Here is a 17,949-nt window from a genome sequence, read left to right as displayed (position 1 = left end):
TGCCACAGCTAGACCGAATTCTTTTGAGATGGTCTAGGGCCCGTTTGAACGAACTAAAAACACAATCTCCTACAACATGCTGCCATCTTTTACAGCCGTAACGAATCACTTACCAAAACTTAGTTTCACTTCAGTTTTATCTTGGTACCGTCTCAGCGCTGACTGTCTTCTTGAAGAACGCTTGCCCCAATACACTTGGGCAAACTTTGTCCAGGAACTCTGCGTGCTCAAAAGATTTAACGGAGCTTGCGGAAGGTATAGTGGACTGAAATAAACAGCCTTTACACCGGAATATATAGCGAGCTAGCACCGTAGCGGCATTATACAGTCATTTAGCTATTTAACACATCCTCTTTCGGAGGTGCATAATATAAAAGGAAATTAACAGATAATGCCCTTAACCGACTAATTAGTGAGTGTACAAAATTCCGGCCCTTCTTAATTCGAACCAAATTGCAATTGATTTGTTTCAATGGAAGTGTTGCCATGGACATTTAAAACTAATACTGGATGTTTGATGGTGGGGCATGACCGCTCATTTCTTAAACCCGCCTTGTTCCAGCACTTGGCGAGGTATAAAAATATCTAAGGACCAGCATTCTGAGAGGCAGCGAGGCCGCCCTAATTTTTATGATTTCAACGGAAACATGGCCGGCTCCCACGATCGGTAGCTTTTGTTGTATTATACCCAGTGAGACGAAAACTAACATGCGGCCAGAAAAAAAAAAAACACTTTAGTGGCTAGCCTGTATGCTAATTTCTTTCGTATCTTCATGCAGTTTGTTTCCAACTCTTTGTGGAGTAAGTGCAACTTGAAACAATGCGTTTGACCTGAAATTTCGATTTGTGGCCTCATAAAACAAGGCTTTTCAACTCAAAGGGGGTTAATTAAACTGTTACAAATCGTCATGATAAATAACGCGACATGGCGTGGTATTCCCTTGGTGGAATACCAGTTTTATTGACCTCATCAAAAAAAAAAAAGATTTCAGTAACCTGACATCTCCTGTTGAATCGTACGATTTCTGAATTGAGAATTGAAGAAATTATAAGACTAGCATACAGTTGCCCTACTTCAGACGTGATTTACACGATATGATAACTCAAACAAAGAAGACAACACGAACACATTGTCCCACTGCTAAACACAAGTGGCAGAGGAAAAACATGATAACAACAACTTCTTTAACAGAATGTACCGTACTTTTTAATCAATAGACCACAAGTAGCGAGAACATTAGCTTATGATACTTGCCCGTTAAATCGAGATAGAAGTGATCACAACAAACTCGCTACTTTTGCCAACCGGGTGATAATTAAGTAGCATATTGTTTAAACGTGATGATCAAACACGTGTCCAAGATAGCACGCGCCAACGATTTAACTGAATTCTGGCTCGCGATAAATAAATAAACAATGATTTGGCCCTTTCTTAACTATTATTAGCTTTGTGATTTTTTTTGCCAAGACTTATCATTTGTGTCAGCTTGGTCTGAACGAGACAACAGAGATAACGTGTTAGTCCTGATAGAATTTGTCGCCTTTTCACCTGCTCGAGTCGGAGCAAACATGGTGGATGGCATTTGGTTACAACATAAGGTTGTCCTGTTTTAAGCTTTTTATATGTATTTTCAAAGCTTTTCCGTTAGCGGTATACGTTTCCTACAGCGTAAATAGCTAAATTCTAATATCTATGCTTATTTTAATATTTGAATAGGCTAAATGAAACCTGTCTAAAAATCAAATGGACAAATTGAGAAAGTCCTGGCAGTCTTTGTGAAGCAAATTATCCACGTCCGTTTTACCCTCAAACCTCCAGAAAAAAAGCCCCAAATTCAATCAGTAAAATGAACACATGGGCTGAACTTTTAAAGTGCTTTCAACACGAAGAAATCAAATCTACCATTAAACAAAATCAATGTTTGCCGTGGTCTTGCAGGAAATTCCAATTGTTATGGAAGGCCTCTGCCAAGGCATAAGCGAAATTTGATGTTTTTTTTTGTTGCTTGTGTGTCAGTGATTTTACTTTGCTGTGTCCCTTCACCAACCTCAAATACTTTTTCTTTATCTGCAGTAAACATCCGCAAGTTATAATACGTTTCAAACAACATGTAGTGCTTGGTTTGTTTGTTTGGTATTCTGTTTCCACCTGAGTTTGAAGCGTTATGTTACTGCAATCACTCAGTTCAAGTGAAACATTTGATGACTTCAAATTATAGGAAGTAGAGTGAAATTTTCTTTCATCAAAAACTAGTTAGATCTGCTTTAATTGCAGGGAGAATGGAGCTGTAAATGCCGGGAGAAAAGTTATTTTTTGCGTTTGTCAGCAAGGCCAGAAGAGCTGCCAGCTGCACCTTGTTTAACTCAGATTTTACAAAATAAACTTATTCGTTGGAGAAAAGGCGGTTACTGGTTTGGTGCTTAATGAATGACCCGGTTTAAAAGGTTTGTGGTTTTCATTTCAATTTAGTCGTTGAGAGAGATAAAATAAGACATCCAAATCCAAGCAATACCTATCCATGTACCTTGGTGCGTCGTAAGCAAGGTACCTTAATATCTACAGATCATACTTTTAGGCATTAAGCTGGCTAAATTCAAGCCGGTAAATTTAAAACACTTAACAAAACGTGAAAAAAGAGAAAATAGTTGTCGATATAAGCATGTAAACATCTACTGCTTATTTTTTCGTAGTCATGCTTTGTATCCTTTCAGTGTCTTCACGTAGAGTATGCCCATCACTTCAATTAGACACCTGAAAATCAAAAAAAAAAGAAAGAAAGAAAGAAAGAAACATTGCAGTTAGTTCATTTATCAGCACTGATGTATGTTTTTCTCAGGAAGTAACTGACCAGGAAAACTTGAAGAAAGGCTCCCATTCAGAATTCACATCAAACCCAGCTCGCTCACGTCTCAGATAGAACGACACACAAACATAAATATACCGCCATACTCAGCTTCAAGCCCGGGACAAACTAAGATTGCTTCTCAAAAGCTGCCATTTTTAAAACGAGCCTCTGCCTTTCTTCCAAATCTGTCCGGAGCGAGTGCAAAGTAATTAAGCGAGCAGCGAGAGGGCTAAGAGTAAAGAGCGACGCGCGGGCAAGGACGCAGTCCAAAAAGTTATATGACCTTTATCACACTCAGTTGAACACATATAAAAGAAAATACTTGAAACTTCCCCCTATTCCTCTAAAGACTAATGCCGTTTTTAGAAACGATAAGAACCAAAAACTTTTAACCTTACATATAATTCAGCAGAAACCTGAATTTCAATGACGACACCTAAAGAGTAGTCTATGTGCCTGCATGTTCTTGAGCCGGTTTTCCCAAGCTACAAGATTATTCGATTTGAAATTTACCTCCCATAAAAAAAATACTCAAAAATGGGAATGGTTAACCCTTTTTTCAATCGTCGTTCATCGCGCCCGCAGTTCTAACATTTCAGAATTACAAGATTTTACTATAGTATTCTGATATATAACGTAATAAACACTGTGACATTTTAAGTGTCCTCAAAAAGAATTTCAGTTATTTTGGTTTTTTGTGTGCGACATTTAGTTATGGAGAAATCTGAGGGAAAAGTAGTCTTACGCAACAACATGGACAAAACAAAGATGATGCGCGCGAAAAAATCGTGTTGTGTCATGAGCTGATCTTCTGGAGTCAATTTGTTGATGACTATGAAGATAAAATTTGTCCTCAAGGATATTTTTAACTAATGAAAAACCAGTGTGAGATGAAAGAAAAAAAAGCAAACGTGCGATAAAACTGTTGAAAATTTACAAATACAACAACTGAGTTACGAGTTAATTGATACAATCAAGTGCCGCAGGTCGGACGTAACGTGCTCTATAACAGTGGTTCAAAACTTGGGCTGACTTTCCGCGGTAACTAAGTGCAAGACTCGAAGCGCTACAGTGACTTGGGAGCGAAACAAGCGCTCTCCGCCAGATGAAGAGTCCCAACCCTCCGGCTTCACACAACCGCCAAGTTCTTTTTGGGATGGCAGATTCGCATATACACCAATTTCACCAATTTCACACTAGACTGAGGACTTTCTAAAAATGTAACCCCATGTAAACCCTCAAAGGAATCTCTTTGAAGCTAAATTTTGAAGATCGCCTGGTGACCTTGGTCAAGACACGGCTTGAGCTAGAATGAATAGAATTGCCCAACAATTTAACTTCATTGAAACAGTTTTGAAAGACGTCTCGTAGCCATGTGTTGTCGAATTTACAGAGAAAAGGTCTATAATGAGAAACCCAGCAAACAGGCTTTGATTATTCCAAGTCTGTTAGCCTCTCGATCCAGTCAGTTAGCACTTGCTCCACTCTAAACAAAATATACTAACCTTCCACCTCTAGCTGCTTAATGACAGAGACAACCTCTTTGAAACGGTGCATTATTCCAATTTATTTTACCAGCAGAAAAAAATCCTAGGATACTGCGACGTGTTCGCAGTTCAACGAAAGACAAGGATTATCAGGGCTTCGGAAGTATAGGCTTAAATCCTTTATTCATTGTTGAAAGAGATCAGTTGTTTTGTTCGCCACGCTTCCCAGCTTAGCAGACTGAAATGCGCTTATTAGAAAAGTTGTTATTAGATTAAAAAGGTTGTTTTCTTGTGTAATTGCTGTCTCGTCTTGAAGAATTAGCAAGAAATTGCTTTTGCAGCGTACCCAGAATAAAGCCGTTTTTGCGGTCGAGAGGAATAGGAAGACTTTAATTGTTATCAACTCGTGCGACGAATTATCATTCATTGTACTAAATTGAGGTCAAGGACTTTTCAAGAGACTAGCATTTTCAAGTAAACTTGTAACAAACTTATTTCTCCTGTTAAAATAAGCCAACCTGAGCGATTCGTAGCCAAATTAACTGAAATACTTGAAAACAACGAGTACAAACTTTATGATAAGTGAAAGTTGTAAGTTAGCCAACTGCCACTTGAGTTTGGTTTTCATTCTTATTTCACAATGAGTTTACTTAGAGAAAGAAAACACTTTTTTGGATGCTTTCAAGTCCATATATGTGATAACGTTCACCGTCGATGAAAAACGTTTCAAAAGTGGTCAAAAGCTATTTCTAAGACATCAAATGCGGTTCCAATAACGGCGAAGTTATTTACTGGAAAGGGACAAAATCTTAACCAAGAGTGGCAAACGGTCATTAGCGCGCTAGTCATACACGTGCTAATGTAAAGTAACGAAACCGCTTTCATTGTGAAAAGAACCGGACTTAATAGCCTTGTGTGTTAAACAATATTGAATCGCGTTGTGTATTGACAGTAAGGGTTCATTGTTTGTTCTCTTTTACTGCCAGAAGAATACCCTCATTTGCATCTTCTGTTCAATGCTGGTATAGTCAGTGTGTTTAACCAAGAAATGCCTTACTGTCTTTCGCAGGGTAATCAAAATTAATTGATTACATGGCAAACATTAAGGGGTCATTTGGCTGAAAGAGCACTGTCAAATTAGCCGGTGATCGGAAGAAAATGCAATTTTCTGTGAATAATTAGGTACCCGTCAGTCTTGTATTTTTGTTTTTGTTATTTGTTTTTTGCTAATTTATTTTGCTTTGCTGCCTCTGTTCTAACTAGGCCTTGCCACAAGTTGCTCGGCAACTTTTTGGCAACTTTTCGTATTTCGAGCAACTTTTTTTGTTTCGAGCAAGTTTTTGCATTCTGAGCAATTTCTCGTTTTCTAGATATCGGAGCAGCTTTTAGTGCTTTAATTAGCCATGCTTGCATATTTTACAATGTTTCAGTAGACAATTTGTGAATTTCTTTAATTTTTGTTAAATTTTTTAATATTTTTTTTAACATTTTTTAATTTTTTCTTTCCAATTTTTTTAATTTTTTTAAAATTTTTTTAACAACTTTTAAGAAAAAAATTAAAAAAATTTTGATATTGATGCGTAGTATTAACTCATACGTATTGTGAACAAATTGATTTAGCGACGCTGGTTACAATGCAAAATTGCACAAAAATGCTTAGAAATGTTACTTTTGTTGTACAGATTGCATATTTTTGCATCAGACCAAATAAAAGAAGAGAGAAATAAAAAAAAGTTTTTGCTTTTTTTAGCAACTTTTGTGCAACTTTCGTTACAAAAAGCAACTTTTGACTTTTTTGGAGCATTTTTCGAGCAACTCTTTGAGAAATTTCGGGCAACTTTTCGGGAAATCTCGGGCAACTTGTGGCAAGCCCTAGTTCTAACGCGGGGAAGGTCTTGTTGCTAAACTGAACGCTTTGCGGTTTGTCTGTGTTTCATGTCCACATGTGAAACAAAACTGCAGAAACCTGTCTACATCGCAGAGGCCACATTACAGTTGGCCTCGGTGCAATTTTTGATGAAACTGGGTCAGGTTTTCTTATGATGGCTGGAGCGGCGAGCAGTTCTTCTTTTCTCTTAAAATTGACGCGGAGCAAAGAAGTATCAAACAAGCGAGAGGACTTAAGTTACTTTTCTCTCCCTCTTTTTTTCTTTCTTCGCTTCTCGCTGAACGGGATAGAGAAAAGAGTTGAGAAAGAAGGACATGGGTACTATCAATTAGTCGCAAAGAAATTGAAAATCTTGACTTATGATTTATTATCATGAGTGTGGGCCAACCTTGAAACGACATTATTTTTGCTCGTCTAGTACTTTTCAGAATTAAAATTCTGATTTGTAACAATAATAACACAATTAAATTTATTTTCTGGCCCGAAGATTAGATTAAGATTAGGCACAGCTGGGTGACATTCTGTAACAAACGGCAAAATTATTTTGCGCATTTTTTGTTTAATTTGTAGAGCCCACATTCTTTCGCTAAATTTAATTTCTGAGAGAATATTGTCTCAGAGGTCATCTGGGTACCCTCTGTCGCACAAACTGCGTTTTGAATTGTGTAATGTTTTCTTCAAATGTAGCTTTTGAAGAGTTGGTTCTCAGAAGTTATAAGGGGGCTTCGCCTTTGACAAAGCCTTTCCTGATGCCTGGAGGGTGGCAGGAGGTAAAGCGTGTGTATTAGAAAGTTTCTGTCTGTTTGAAGTGCGTTCGCACGTCAAGGAAAGGTTCCTTCTTAAATCTTTCGTCCTTGTATACGCATGTATCCAGGAAATGTATTTCTGTATCTGCAATTCCAGCCGTGAATTTTATGGTTTGTTTATTTCCTCTTTGTTTATATTCCATAAAGAAAAGACATCGCCGATATATCTTTTCCAAGTGAGTTGCTTTATATGGCTCTCGGGGGGACGGGGGAGGGTACTCCCTTATATGGGCTATATAGGTATGTTCAGCCCCAAATGAAGACTCTCGAATTGCATTATCCAATAACCCAGTTTTAAATAAAACAAGATACGTGTGGGCTGACCCTGAATGTTGGAAAGCCATGGATGATCACGATAAAAACATAACACATACTGGGAAATCAGTTTAGTTTCTCAACAGAAATGATGATTACAGGCGTTGATTTGGTGAGAAATTTTGTTCAAATTTTGCCTCTTACCAGTGTTTTAGCATCCGTAGAACTCACTATGGTTCATCCTAGTATCAGGGTAACCCAAGCGGCCCTGTAAACACGTCGATTGAAAAAGCAGCCGCGTGTTAGTGCTAAGATAACTTTACCCAGAACGTACTGTGTAAACAGGATATATAGCAGTTCACTGTCGACAAAGCCTCATAGAGCCAATAGTTGACGGTTTGTTACATCTTTCTGAAACCTAACTGTCAGACAACTATAAATGCTATAATTTCATTATTTGGCTTTTTGTGTTTTGGTCTCCATGCATTATGCGTTGTTTTCTTGAGGATCGTAGAAGTGTGCTGCCTATCGGCGGGTCCATGGATCCCGGGATCCACAAAAAAATCAAGCTTTTCCTAAGTCAACTTGTCGCTTTGGTTTGTTCTTAGAATTGAGTTAAAAAATATAGGGAATCTCTTTTTTCATTTCCACAAATTAGGAATTTAAAGCACTCGTGGAATTTTCCATTCAACCTTAAATTCAGAAAATTTGGAAATGGGGACAAAATAGTACGGAAATTTCCTGGGAAATTTTCTTAAGTCTCCAAAACCTCCGGAAAGTATTGAATTTTCGCAAAGCGAACCGTATTTGAATTTCCGGAAAGCAAACCATATTTGAATTTCCGCGAAGCGAACTATTCAACCGAAAATTCCGAGAACATTTGGACATACCTCGCGAGGTTGTCCTTGTGTTTTTAAATGCTGTTCCATTCGTCAACGGAAATTTCCGAAAATTCAAACCAGAATTTTTCATGGAAAGCGCCATTGGTTTCAGTCTGGTGCGTACTTTTGTAATTGTGTTTCTCATTCCCATGTAGTGATTCTCATTAGCATATAAAAAGCGGGTGACACGAATTCACTCTAATAGATTGCTTGCGTGCAAATGTTCTCTTCACGTCACGGACATGACACCGAAGTCATGTCAATCACGAATGATATACTGTATCAACTTTCCTCCAAGATCAGGCTCTCTAAATCCGTTAGCGTAACTAACTGAGGCTATTAATTGGCTCTCTACAAGATCTCAAGGTGGCTTCCTTCTTGTCCTTGTTGTTCTATATGTTTCTTATGGTTCCTGCCAGTCCAGTGATGAGCAAGGCTGACTATCGGTCGGTTATGCCAGCTGAACGAATCTGCAAACCAGGGCCGCCATTGAAAGCAACGATTGGAAAGACGAACTGTCTTGTTATTGGTGATTCCATCAGCAATGGGTAGGTTATACTGAGATTCTTATTTTGTGGAACCATTAAGGTCGCCTTCATAGTCTTCATAGAAATGAACCCACGTATCCCTGTTGCGTAATGTTGTTTTTAGCCCTGAGAATTTCCTTTTTTTACTAGAATACCGAGCCTTGATCTGGGCCGGAGTCGTCCTGCGATGCTGGCAGACATGTCGCTCTAAAAGTAGTCAAAAATAATATTAAAAGATAATAATAAATATACCGACGAAGTAGATTGTCTGTGACGCAGTCTAGGGCCTTTCGCGAGGTCAGAATTATGACCACGCGCGTCGTACAAAATGCTGCATGCCACCACTAGGTTTTCTATCAAAATAAGAAGAGAAAAACATTCAATATTCATCATACTCTCGTTAAATTTTCCGTACATGTTTGGACTTCCTTGAATCCAATTTATTTGCTAGGCAACTGGAAACCGAAGGATCCACTGTAATTGGCTGGGCTGTAGTGGTCTCCCTGCCTAATAAAACCTTCATGTAGATAAGTGTTTTAGTTAGGCGAATTTGAATAAATAAAATGTTGCGGATGATTGAAAAGGTGGATGTAAATGATGGTCACGCAGGACAGTCTAAGTTACATTGAACATTTCTCTTAACTTGTGATCAGGCCTACTTTCCGCCACCATCGCTCTCAGCGCCGTAAAAAATAGAAAGCCTGATTGCGTGCGGGTTACACCTCTTTCAGCAGGTTACTACTGCCGCGTGTCCACTTTCTCACTTCAGGGTTAAATCAGGTTACCATATAATGTCGACACTCTTTTTCATAAGAATATTGTTTTCCCTGCCCAGGATGAATATTCTTATTTTTCTGCCGATTTTAGGCTGAAAATATTCTTGAGAATATTCATAGATTATAACGTATGTCTGTTTTTGAATGTATTCGGTGGCTGGATGGTGTTTAAATTAATTTGGAGCCAGCCTGTAGGCATCAAAGCCTGATATGACGTACATACCTTCTTGCAGAAATATTGTAAGCATCGAACGAACGGGTTGACTTTTGGCTAGTTGTGCCGTTTACGTAAGAGAAGAATTTTATACGGCTTAGTTAAAGACATAAGTAATTGTTTTGTATTTCAAATTTTCAACACACAAAATTGTATTCTTTTCAAAATCTCAGCCTAAGGTTTAATAATAATAATAATAAATAATAAAAACAATCTTTAAAGAGGAAGCGCCAGTCACGTAAATACGTGGTTTTCAAGGAGGTCCTCTATAAAATAAAAAGTATTAAAATCTAAAATAAGAAATACAAGTATCACAGATCTAAAATATAAAATATACAATAATTAAAATTACTAAAACTACCAAAACTACCTACTGTCATTTTTTCTAAAAATGTTTATCCATTAAGAACGTTATAAGGTTTATTCTTAAAAATTTCTTAAAATTTGGCAAATTTCAGCCTCGATATTCTTATAACAACTATTCTTATAAAAAAACAGTTATTTTCAATTGTGCTGAACATACCATCTCTAAATGCATCTAACATACGAGGAAAGTTTACTTTTATAATCCACTAAGGCCTGCTCAGTCACTTACAAAACACGATTTACGTTTAGGAAAACCACTGAATACTAATTGTGCTCTGATCTTCGATCATGTTCCAGTTACACTCCGTGGGTCGCCAGAATGTTAGGTGATGACTATCAAGTCCAGCATGCTCCTTGGGACAGACGAGACGGAGGAGCAAAGGACTCTGCGTATGGTCTACAATGCCTGGGCTTGTTTCTGCAGACCGCCATGTTAGAACCAACAAGATATGATGTTATTATCTTCAATTTCGGTATGCATGATATAAACTATAACGGCAAATGGTCAGCGGAATACATCACACCAGCTGAGTATGCTAAAAATCTAAGAGCTATAACATCAATACTGTTATCAACTGGGGCTAAGGTAGGGTACGTTCTCACAACGCCGGTGCCTTGGAATGCTACGCTGAATGATCGCGTCATACAGTACAACAACATAGCACGTGGTATGATGAAAGATAATCCAACTGTGGCTACCGCTGACTTGTACACCTGGGTGATCGAAGTCTGCGGAGTTCCGCCTTATTTCAACTGCATTATCGCTGGCAAGCAGCCGAGCCCGCACTACACTGCACAAGGATATGAGTACTTAAGTGAGAGGGTAAAAGATCTAATCAAAGATCTTACTCCAGAACGTGATGAGAGTCCTCGCTTTTGGAAAAGACAAGAATTATTTGTGAGTATTCTTTCAGGGTGCTTCATGGCTAAAACCACAGCATGTATTCGTGTAATAGGTTAAATTAACGCTGCAGCTCCTCTCGCTTATAGTGCCAACTTAGCATCAGGGCAGTCACTTCCCAGCTTGTGCAGCAGATCCGGAAATTCAGAGTCCCGTCTTCAGTTTTATTTCACATTTCTCGTTTGTGACGCGAGTATACTCGTACCTTTTCATTAATAATTGTTAATAGCACTATGTAGCTTAGCAATTGCGAATTACCTTATTCCCCGGGGAGGGAGGGGCACTACCTTATAGAGGCTATATAGTTATATGCGGCTCCAAAGGGTAGGGTTTTTCCGCCGTTTTGGTCATAAATAGGGTATCGATTTTGGCCATTTTGGTTATAAATAGGGTATGGTTTTAGCACTCTAGTCTTGAATTGGGTATGTTTCCTAGAAGAAGTTACTTTTTCATCATTATCAATAAGACCGTCAACAAAAGCCCTTCATAACTTATGTTTAGGGCAACTGTGCCAGCTGCAACGCTCATAAATAGGCTATCGAATTTTTGGTCAGGTCATAAATAGGTTAAGGGGTTTGGGAAGTGGACCGCACACCCCCACCCAACTTTTCTGGAAGTACCCCCCCGGGACCTTATTAACTCGAAAAAAGAGCCTCAGCGATTACTAAATTTTTCGACAGTTCCGATGCGGTGCTTATTCAAGGGCTGCGCTTTTTTAAGACTAATTATGGGAAAGTATACGAATAGAGCGGTTTTCAATTAAGCGTCGTAAAACCATAACCAAAGTAATCACTCTAGTCAATCACAAAAGACACAGACAATACAGTGAGCCAATCAAAACTCGAAGTTATTGCGCCTACCTGACGTGAAGCGCAGGAAAACGTATCATGATTGGTTTTGGTTTTATTTGTGATTGGATGCAAAAGTAGCGCGAGTTTTTTCAGCCAATTATCGGGCGTAGTAAGTGCAAAATCAACTACGTCTCTACACTGAAACGAAAACCGATCTAATGCATAACAAGTCTTAGTTTCATCAAAACTGTTAGTTGAACAAAAAAAAAAAAAAAAAGGCATCCAAAACGCACCAAAATGCCGACGGCACTCTTTTTTCATATCGCTGTCGAGTGACTCCATCTTTACTGTCCTTCAACTCGGTCCAATTAGTTGTAGCCCAGTCCAGTTTGTGTGCTTCAGCCTCAATCGATCTTGGCCCTGACTGGGTTACCTTTTCTCTGAGGTGTTCAACGAAGGGCATACTTGGTCACATTGGCAAAAGCCGTTCTGAGAGTATGACCAAACCAGCGCCATTTGGTCGAGTGACAATTAAGGCGTCTTCAAAGCGGGCGCTGCCTAATAACCCGTTTCCGAGTTGCTTTTTACCTCTTTTTCAAGACGAGTCCTGGTGCACAACCTTTCATATGGAAATGAGTTTGATTTGCAAGACAATGAACGAGCAAGAAAATTTCATTTTCCATATGAAATCATTTTGTGTACCAAGAATAGTTTTAAGAAAGAGCCAAGAGCAACTCGGAAATGGTTTATTAAGGGCTGCGTTGTTGTACAGCGGTGCGGCGCATAATCGCAAGGGGGACGCGTTTTCTAGTAAATACCGTACCCTAACTTTTTCGCCGGAATCTCTCTTTCTTCCAGTGGTCAAAGAGAGAAAATCCAGTTCCCTGCAAGAACAAGTCTGGCGATGTGGTGACAGTGTGTCCATATAACAGCACGTGCTGTAACGAAAGGTATTCCGTAACAGGACAAGGATGTTGTCTCACACCAAACGCCGTCCCGTGTGGGGACGAGTTGCACTGCTGTCCCGCAGGTTACAAGTGTGATCCGGCCTGTTCAAGATACGAGTGTTCCTGTCAAGAGACGCGATGAACGACGCATTGGAAAAGGCTGTTGTTTGTCAAGTTTGCTGCCTGACTTGTCAAAATGATCATAATTTTTAACATAACTGAAATAATAAAAATGTTCACTTGCTTGTTCTTATAGTTTGTTTGTCGGTTCACTTGGTTCATCGACTGGTTCGCCGTTGTCACGTGGTTCTCTTCCCTAGTTACTTGTTTTACCTGCTGGTTGACCTGGTTCAACAGCTAGTTCAACACGTGCCTCACGTTGCTCACGTGGTTCACTTACTGGTCCACTTGGTTTATTTTGCTTCGTATGCATGGTTTACCTGATGCATGTGCTTGTTCTCATGTTTCTTCTCCTAGTTATAATAATAACTTTATTTAAGTGTTAGTTCACGTCATTCAGCTGCTGGTGCCTTTAGTCTTCGTTCTGGTTCGCTTGCCTCACCTGCCTGCTTGGCTCTCTTGGTTCATTTGCTGGTTCACTTGGTTCATTTGCTCAACCAAGTGAACCAGCAGATGAACCTAGTGAACCAGCAAGTGAGCAAAGTGAGCCAGCAAGAGGAACCAAGTTTTCTAGCAAGTGAACCAAGTAACTAAGCGAACCAGAATTTAAGCAAATCGATTTTCGCCTTTGGCATTAACTTAGTTTATTCACTTCTGACAAAATCATTCCTTACATCAGAATCCAAGACTCTTATGGTAAGCACAAGTCTCTTAGTTTGGAGCGCTGTTAGTTTTGCTTTTTGTGCTCATGGTGACGTCTAAAAAATCGAAAAATACTCAGACGTTTTCCTTTGAGCGCTCGCAGATTACTTTCGTTCTCAGCGCGCGCGTGTGAACTCAGTATGGTAAACCTTAGTCTCAGGGTAACCCAAGCAGCCCTGTGAACACGTTGATCGCGATACTGAGAAAAAGCAGCCTTGCGAGTGCTATGATAACCTTACTCAGAACCGAGTAAAGACTACCCAGAACATCACCCAGAACGCACTGTGTAAAGAGGATACACAGCGGCTCACTGTAGACATCGAGCCAAAGAGGCAATCGCCGAAGGTTTGTTTTGTAAGACGTAACCATCAGAAAAGTGTAAATTTTATAATTTCAATATTCGTCTATTTGTGTTTTGGTCTCCAGTGTGCGTTGTTTCCGTAACGATGGTAGAAGTTGAATTGGGTATGTTTTCTAGAAGAAGTTACTTTTTCATCATGTCAATAAGACCGTAAACAAAGTCCTTCATTAATTTTGTTTACGGCAACTGTGTCAGATCATAACAAGGGTATAGGGAAAATTGCGGATTTTGGTCATAACGAGGGTAAGGGCCCGGGGTAAGGGTTTTGGAAAGCGGGCCGCATTTACACCCCCACCCAATTTTTCTGGGAGTCCCCCTTCGGGAAGTTTGTTGCCTACCCTAGTATGGATATTATCTAAAGTGGGTCATTATCCAAAAAAGATGTCCACGGATCCACGAAAGAGTCGTATTCTTCCAGCCCTTCTTAAGTCAACTTGCCGCTTTGATTTGTTCATAGAATTGACATAAAAGATATCGGAGCTCTCTGTATTTCCACAGGACTTGTCAGTTGTGAGTTGAGGCCGACTCTAATAAAAAATAAAGCAAAGTGGTAGCTTGCGTGCAAATCATTCTACGGACATGAAACCGGAGTCATGTGGGGGTTAATGAAATCACATGACAATCACGGGTTGCGTGTTGTTGAGAATGATATATCAACTTTCCTTTAAGATCAGACTGACTCTAAGTCCGCTAGCGTAACTGATAGAGGCTAGAAACTGGTTCACTACAAGATATCAAGATGACTTTCTTCTTGTCCTTGTTGTTCTATATGTTTCTTATGGTTCCTGCCAGTCCAGTGGTGAGCAAGGCTGACTATCGGTCGGTTATGCCAGCTGAACGAATCTGCAAACCTGGGCCGCCATTGAAAGCAGCGACTGGAAAGACGAACTGTCTTGTTATTGGTGATTCCATTAGTATTGGGTAGGTTTCACTGAGATTCTTATTCCGTGGAACCGTTAATTACACAATGAATGGGGATGTGCCATCATTGACTTATTCCGGTCGCCCACATGAACAAGATCTCCGTTGCGTGATGTTATTTTTCGTTCTGGGGATAAAAGACCTTAAAATATCTCGTAATTTCTTTATTTTTGCAGAATACCCAGCTGTGGTTAGAATATTGCGCTTTCTCACTTCTTGGAGACTCACGTCTGCGATGCAGCCGAACATGTCGCGCTAAAAATATACTAAACTTAAAAAATAAAAAATATACCGTTGGTGTAGACTGGTCTGTATTAAACGCAGTCTGGGGCCTTTTGCCAGGTCAGAATTATGACGTGCTATATGCAAAATCTAACCAGTAGAGAGATCGCTGCATGTAACAGTGTGCAACCGCTAGGTTTTTTGTAAGGAGAGAAAAATATTCAGTAGTAGTCATATTTTCGTTAAATTTTCTTTGCTTGTTTGAACTTTTTTGACTGAAGTTTTTATAGGACTTTTTACTAGTTTAAATGATTTTAGATTTCTCCATCTAATTTAATATCTTGGGAACTGCCGCGGATCATTGACAGAGAGGGTGGATGTAAATGATGGTCACGCATGGCAGTTAACGTTACATTGAACATTTCTCTTAACTTGTGATCTGGCCTACTTTCCGCCACCGTCGCTCTCAACGCCGCAATAAATAGAAAACGTCATGGCGGGTTACACCTCTTTTAGCGTGTTGCTACTGTCGCGTGTCCACTTTCTCACGCTCGGGAAAACAATGGGCGCCTCTAAACAAAGGGTTAAATCAGGTTGCCATATACTGTGGACCAAGGCTTTTAGAAAGTTATTTTCAATTGTGTTGAGCATACTATCTCTAAATGCATCTAACATACAAGGAAAGTTTGCTTTTATAATCCACTGAGGCCCGTTCAGGAGGTCACTTACAAAATACGATTTATATGTTTAGGCATAGTTTCCTATGCTTTAGGAAAACGACGGAATTCTAATTGTTTTCTGCTCTTCATGTTCCAGTTACACTCCGTGGGTCGCCAGAATGTTAGGTGATGACTATCAAGTCCAGCATGCTCCTTGGGACAGAACAGACGGAGGAGCAAAGGACTCTGCGTATGGTCTACAATGCCTGGGCTTGTTTCTGCAGACCGCCATGTTAGAACCAACAAGATATGATGTTATTATCTTCAATTTCGGCATGCATGATATAAACTATAGCGGCAACCACTCGGAGGAATACATCACACCAGCTGAGTATGCTAAAAATCTAAGAGTCATAACATCAATACTGTTATCAACTGGGACTAAGGTAGGGTACGTTCTCACAACGCCGGTGCCGTATAACGCCTCGCTTAATGATCGCGTCATACAGTACAACAACATAGCACGTGACGTGATGAAGGAATATCCAACTGTAGTTACCGTTGACTTGTACACCTGGGTGATCGAAGTCTGCGGAGTTCCGCCTTATTTCAACTGCATTATCGCTGGCAAGCAGCCGAGCCCGCATTACACGCATTCAGGATATGAATACTTAAGTGAGAGGGTAAAAGATCTAATCATAGATCTTACTCCAGAACATGATGAGAGTCCCCGCTTTTGGAAAAGACAAGAATTATTTGTGAGTATTCTTTCAGGGTGCTTCATGGCTTACACCACAGCATATGTTCATATGATAGGTTAAACTAACGCTGCAGCCCCTCTCGTTTATAGTACTACGTTAGTATCAGGGCCGTCACTTCCCTAGACTGTTCACGGCCCTCTATTTTCTCGTATTGTTATTCCATCGCTGAACGAGCGGATAAAATCGCGAGAGAACTGGACGCCAACGCAAAGCGGAAGACTTGACTGGGTAGGGGGTAGGACGGAGATGCTCGCTTCGCTCGCAAACTCCACCCTCCACCCCTGCGAACTTTGCACTCGCTCCGCTCGGTTTTTTCTTTCGCCGGCGTAAATAGAGACTCTGTGAACAGTCTATCACTTCCCAGATAATGTAGCAGCTACATAAACAGGAGACAAGATCCGAAATTCCGAGTCCCGTCTTCAGTTTATTCCACATTCTTCGTTTGTCACGAAAGTATTCTCTTATCTTCTTATTAATCTTGTAAATAGCCCCGTGTAGCTTCAGCAATTACGAATTACCTTATTATTTAAAGAAAACACCCCAGCAATTAATTTTTTCGACGATTTCGATACGCGCGTATCCCAGCTAGGGTGGTACTTATTCACGCTTATTGTGCGAAGGACAGTGCTGTAGACTTACTATAAGAAACTCTTTGAATAAAACATAACAAGTCTTAGTTTTTCCAACTTGTTAGTAATAACAACCAAACCACATCCAAAACGCATCAAAATGCCCATGCCACTCTTTTTCCATATCGCTGTCGAGTGACTAACTGACTTAAACCCTTTACCTGTCCTTGGCAACTCTTTCCAATTAGTTGTAGCTAAGTTCAGTTTGTTGTGCTTTTAAAAGTCTTAGTCGATCTTGGGCCTTACCGCCCCCCCCCCCCCCCACTATTACCTCTCCCCACTCCCCCCGTCTGAGGTGTTCAACGAAGAGCATACCTGGTTAAAGTCTTTCTCAGAGTCTTACCCAGCCAGCGTCATTTGGTCGAGTAACTATAAAGCGTCTTCGAAGCGTTCGCTGTTGTTGTTGTACAGCGGTGCGGCGCATAATCGCAAGGGGAGACGCTAACTTTTTCGCCGGAATTTCTCTTTCTTCTAGTGGTCAAAGAGAGAAAATCCAGTTCAGTGCAAGAACAAGTCTGGTGACGTGGTGACAGTATGTCCATATAACAGCACGTGCTGTAACGAAAGGTATTCCGTACCAGGGCAAGGATGTTGTCTCACACCAAACGCCGTCCCGTGTGGGGACGAGTTGCACTGCTGTCCCGCAGGTTACAAGTGTGATCCGGCCTGTTCAAGATACGAGTGTTCCTGTCAAAAGGCGCGATGAAAGACGCATTGGAAAAGGCTGTTGTTTGTCAAGTTAGCTGAATGACTTGACAAAGTGATTATAATTTTTACCATAATTGAAATAATAAAAAGTTCGATTTTTTAAGACTTCTTTTGTTTATTAAATCCATTTTGAAATCACTGGTTATCCTTGCAATCTGATTGGCTTTCAGCAGTGCGATTT

At 40.0% G+C, this 17,949-nt stretch overlaps 2 protein-coding genes across 3 annotated transcripts; both read left to right on the top strand.

Annotated features, from left to right (window-relative positions):
- The first annotated feature begins 7,296 nt into the window (after positions 1-7,296).
- On the top strand, positions 7,297-12,940 carry LOC110057003 (uncharacterized). 2 transcript variants are annotated; one of them, XM_089294026.1, is made up of 4 exons: positions 7,297-7,454; positions 8,522-8,711; positions 10,344-10,944; positions 12,597-12,940. In XM_089294026.1, exons 2-4 carry the CDS (start codon positions 8,560-8,562, stop codon positions 12,825-12,827), a joined length of 984 nt encoding a protein of 327 aa, XP_089150152.1. In that variant the 5' UTR covers positions 7,297-7,454; positions 8,522-8,559; the 3' UTR covers positions 12,828-12,940. The 2 variants fall into 2 exon arrangements, with proteins under 2 accessions (XP_089150152.1, XP_020619237.1); XM_020763578.2 differs by lacking the exon at positions 7,297-7,454 and having other exon boundaries at positions 8,298-8,711.
- Positions 12,941-14,508: 1,568 nt separating this feature from the next.
- Positions 14,509-17,873, top strand: LOC110057002 (uncharacterized). The gene is made up of 3 exons (XM_020763576.2): positions 14,509-14,789; positions 15,828-16,428; positions 17,536-17,873. The coding sequence occupies exons 1-3, from the start codon at positions 14,608-14,610 to the stop codon at positions 17,764-17,766; spliced, it is 1,014 nt and encodes a 337-aa protein (XP_020619235.2). The 5' UTR covers positions 14,509-14,607; the 3' UTR covers positions 17,767-17,873.
- The last annotated feature ends 76 nt before the right edge of the window (positions 17,874-17,949 follow it).

Source organism: Orbicella faveolata, unplaced genomic scaffold (assembly GCF_042242905.1).
Source record: "Orbicella faveolata isolate gen_17 unplaced genomic scaffold, um_ofav_v1 contig_1, whole genome shotgun sequence".
Classification (NCBI taxonomy): Eukaryota; Metazoa; Cnidaria; class Anthozoa; order Scleractinia; family Merulinidae; genus Orbicella; species Orbicella faveolata.
The sequence above is the reverse complement of the archived record's forward strand: the minus strand, read 5'-3'. Positions and strand labels throughout refer to the sequence as shown.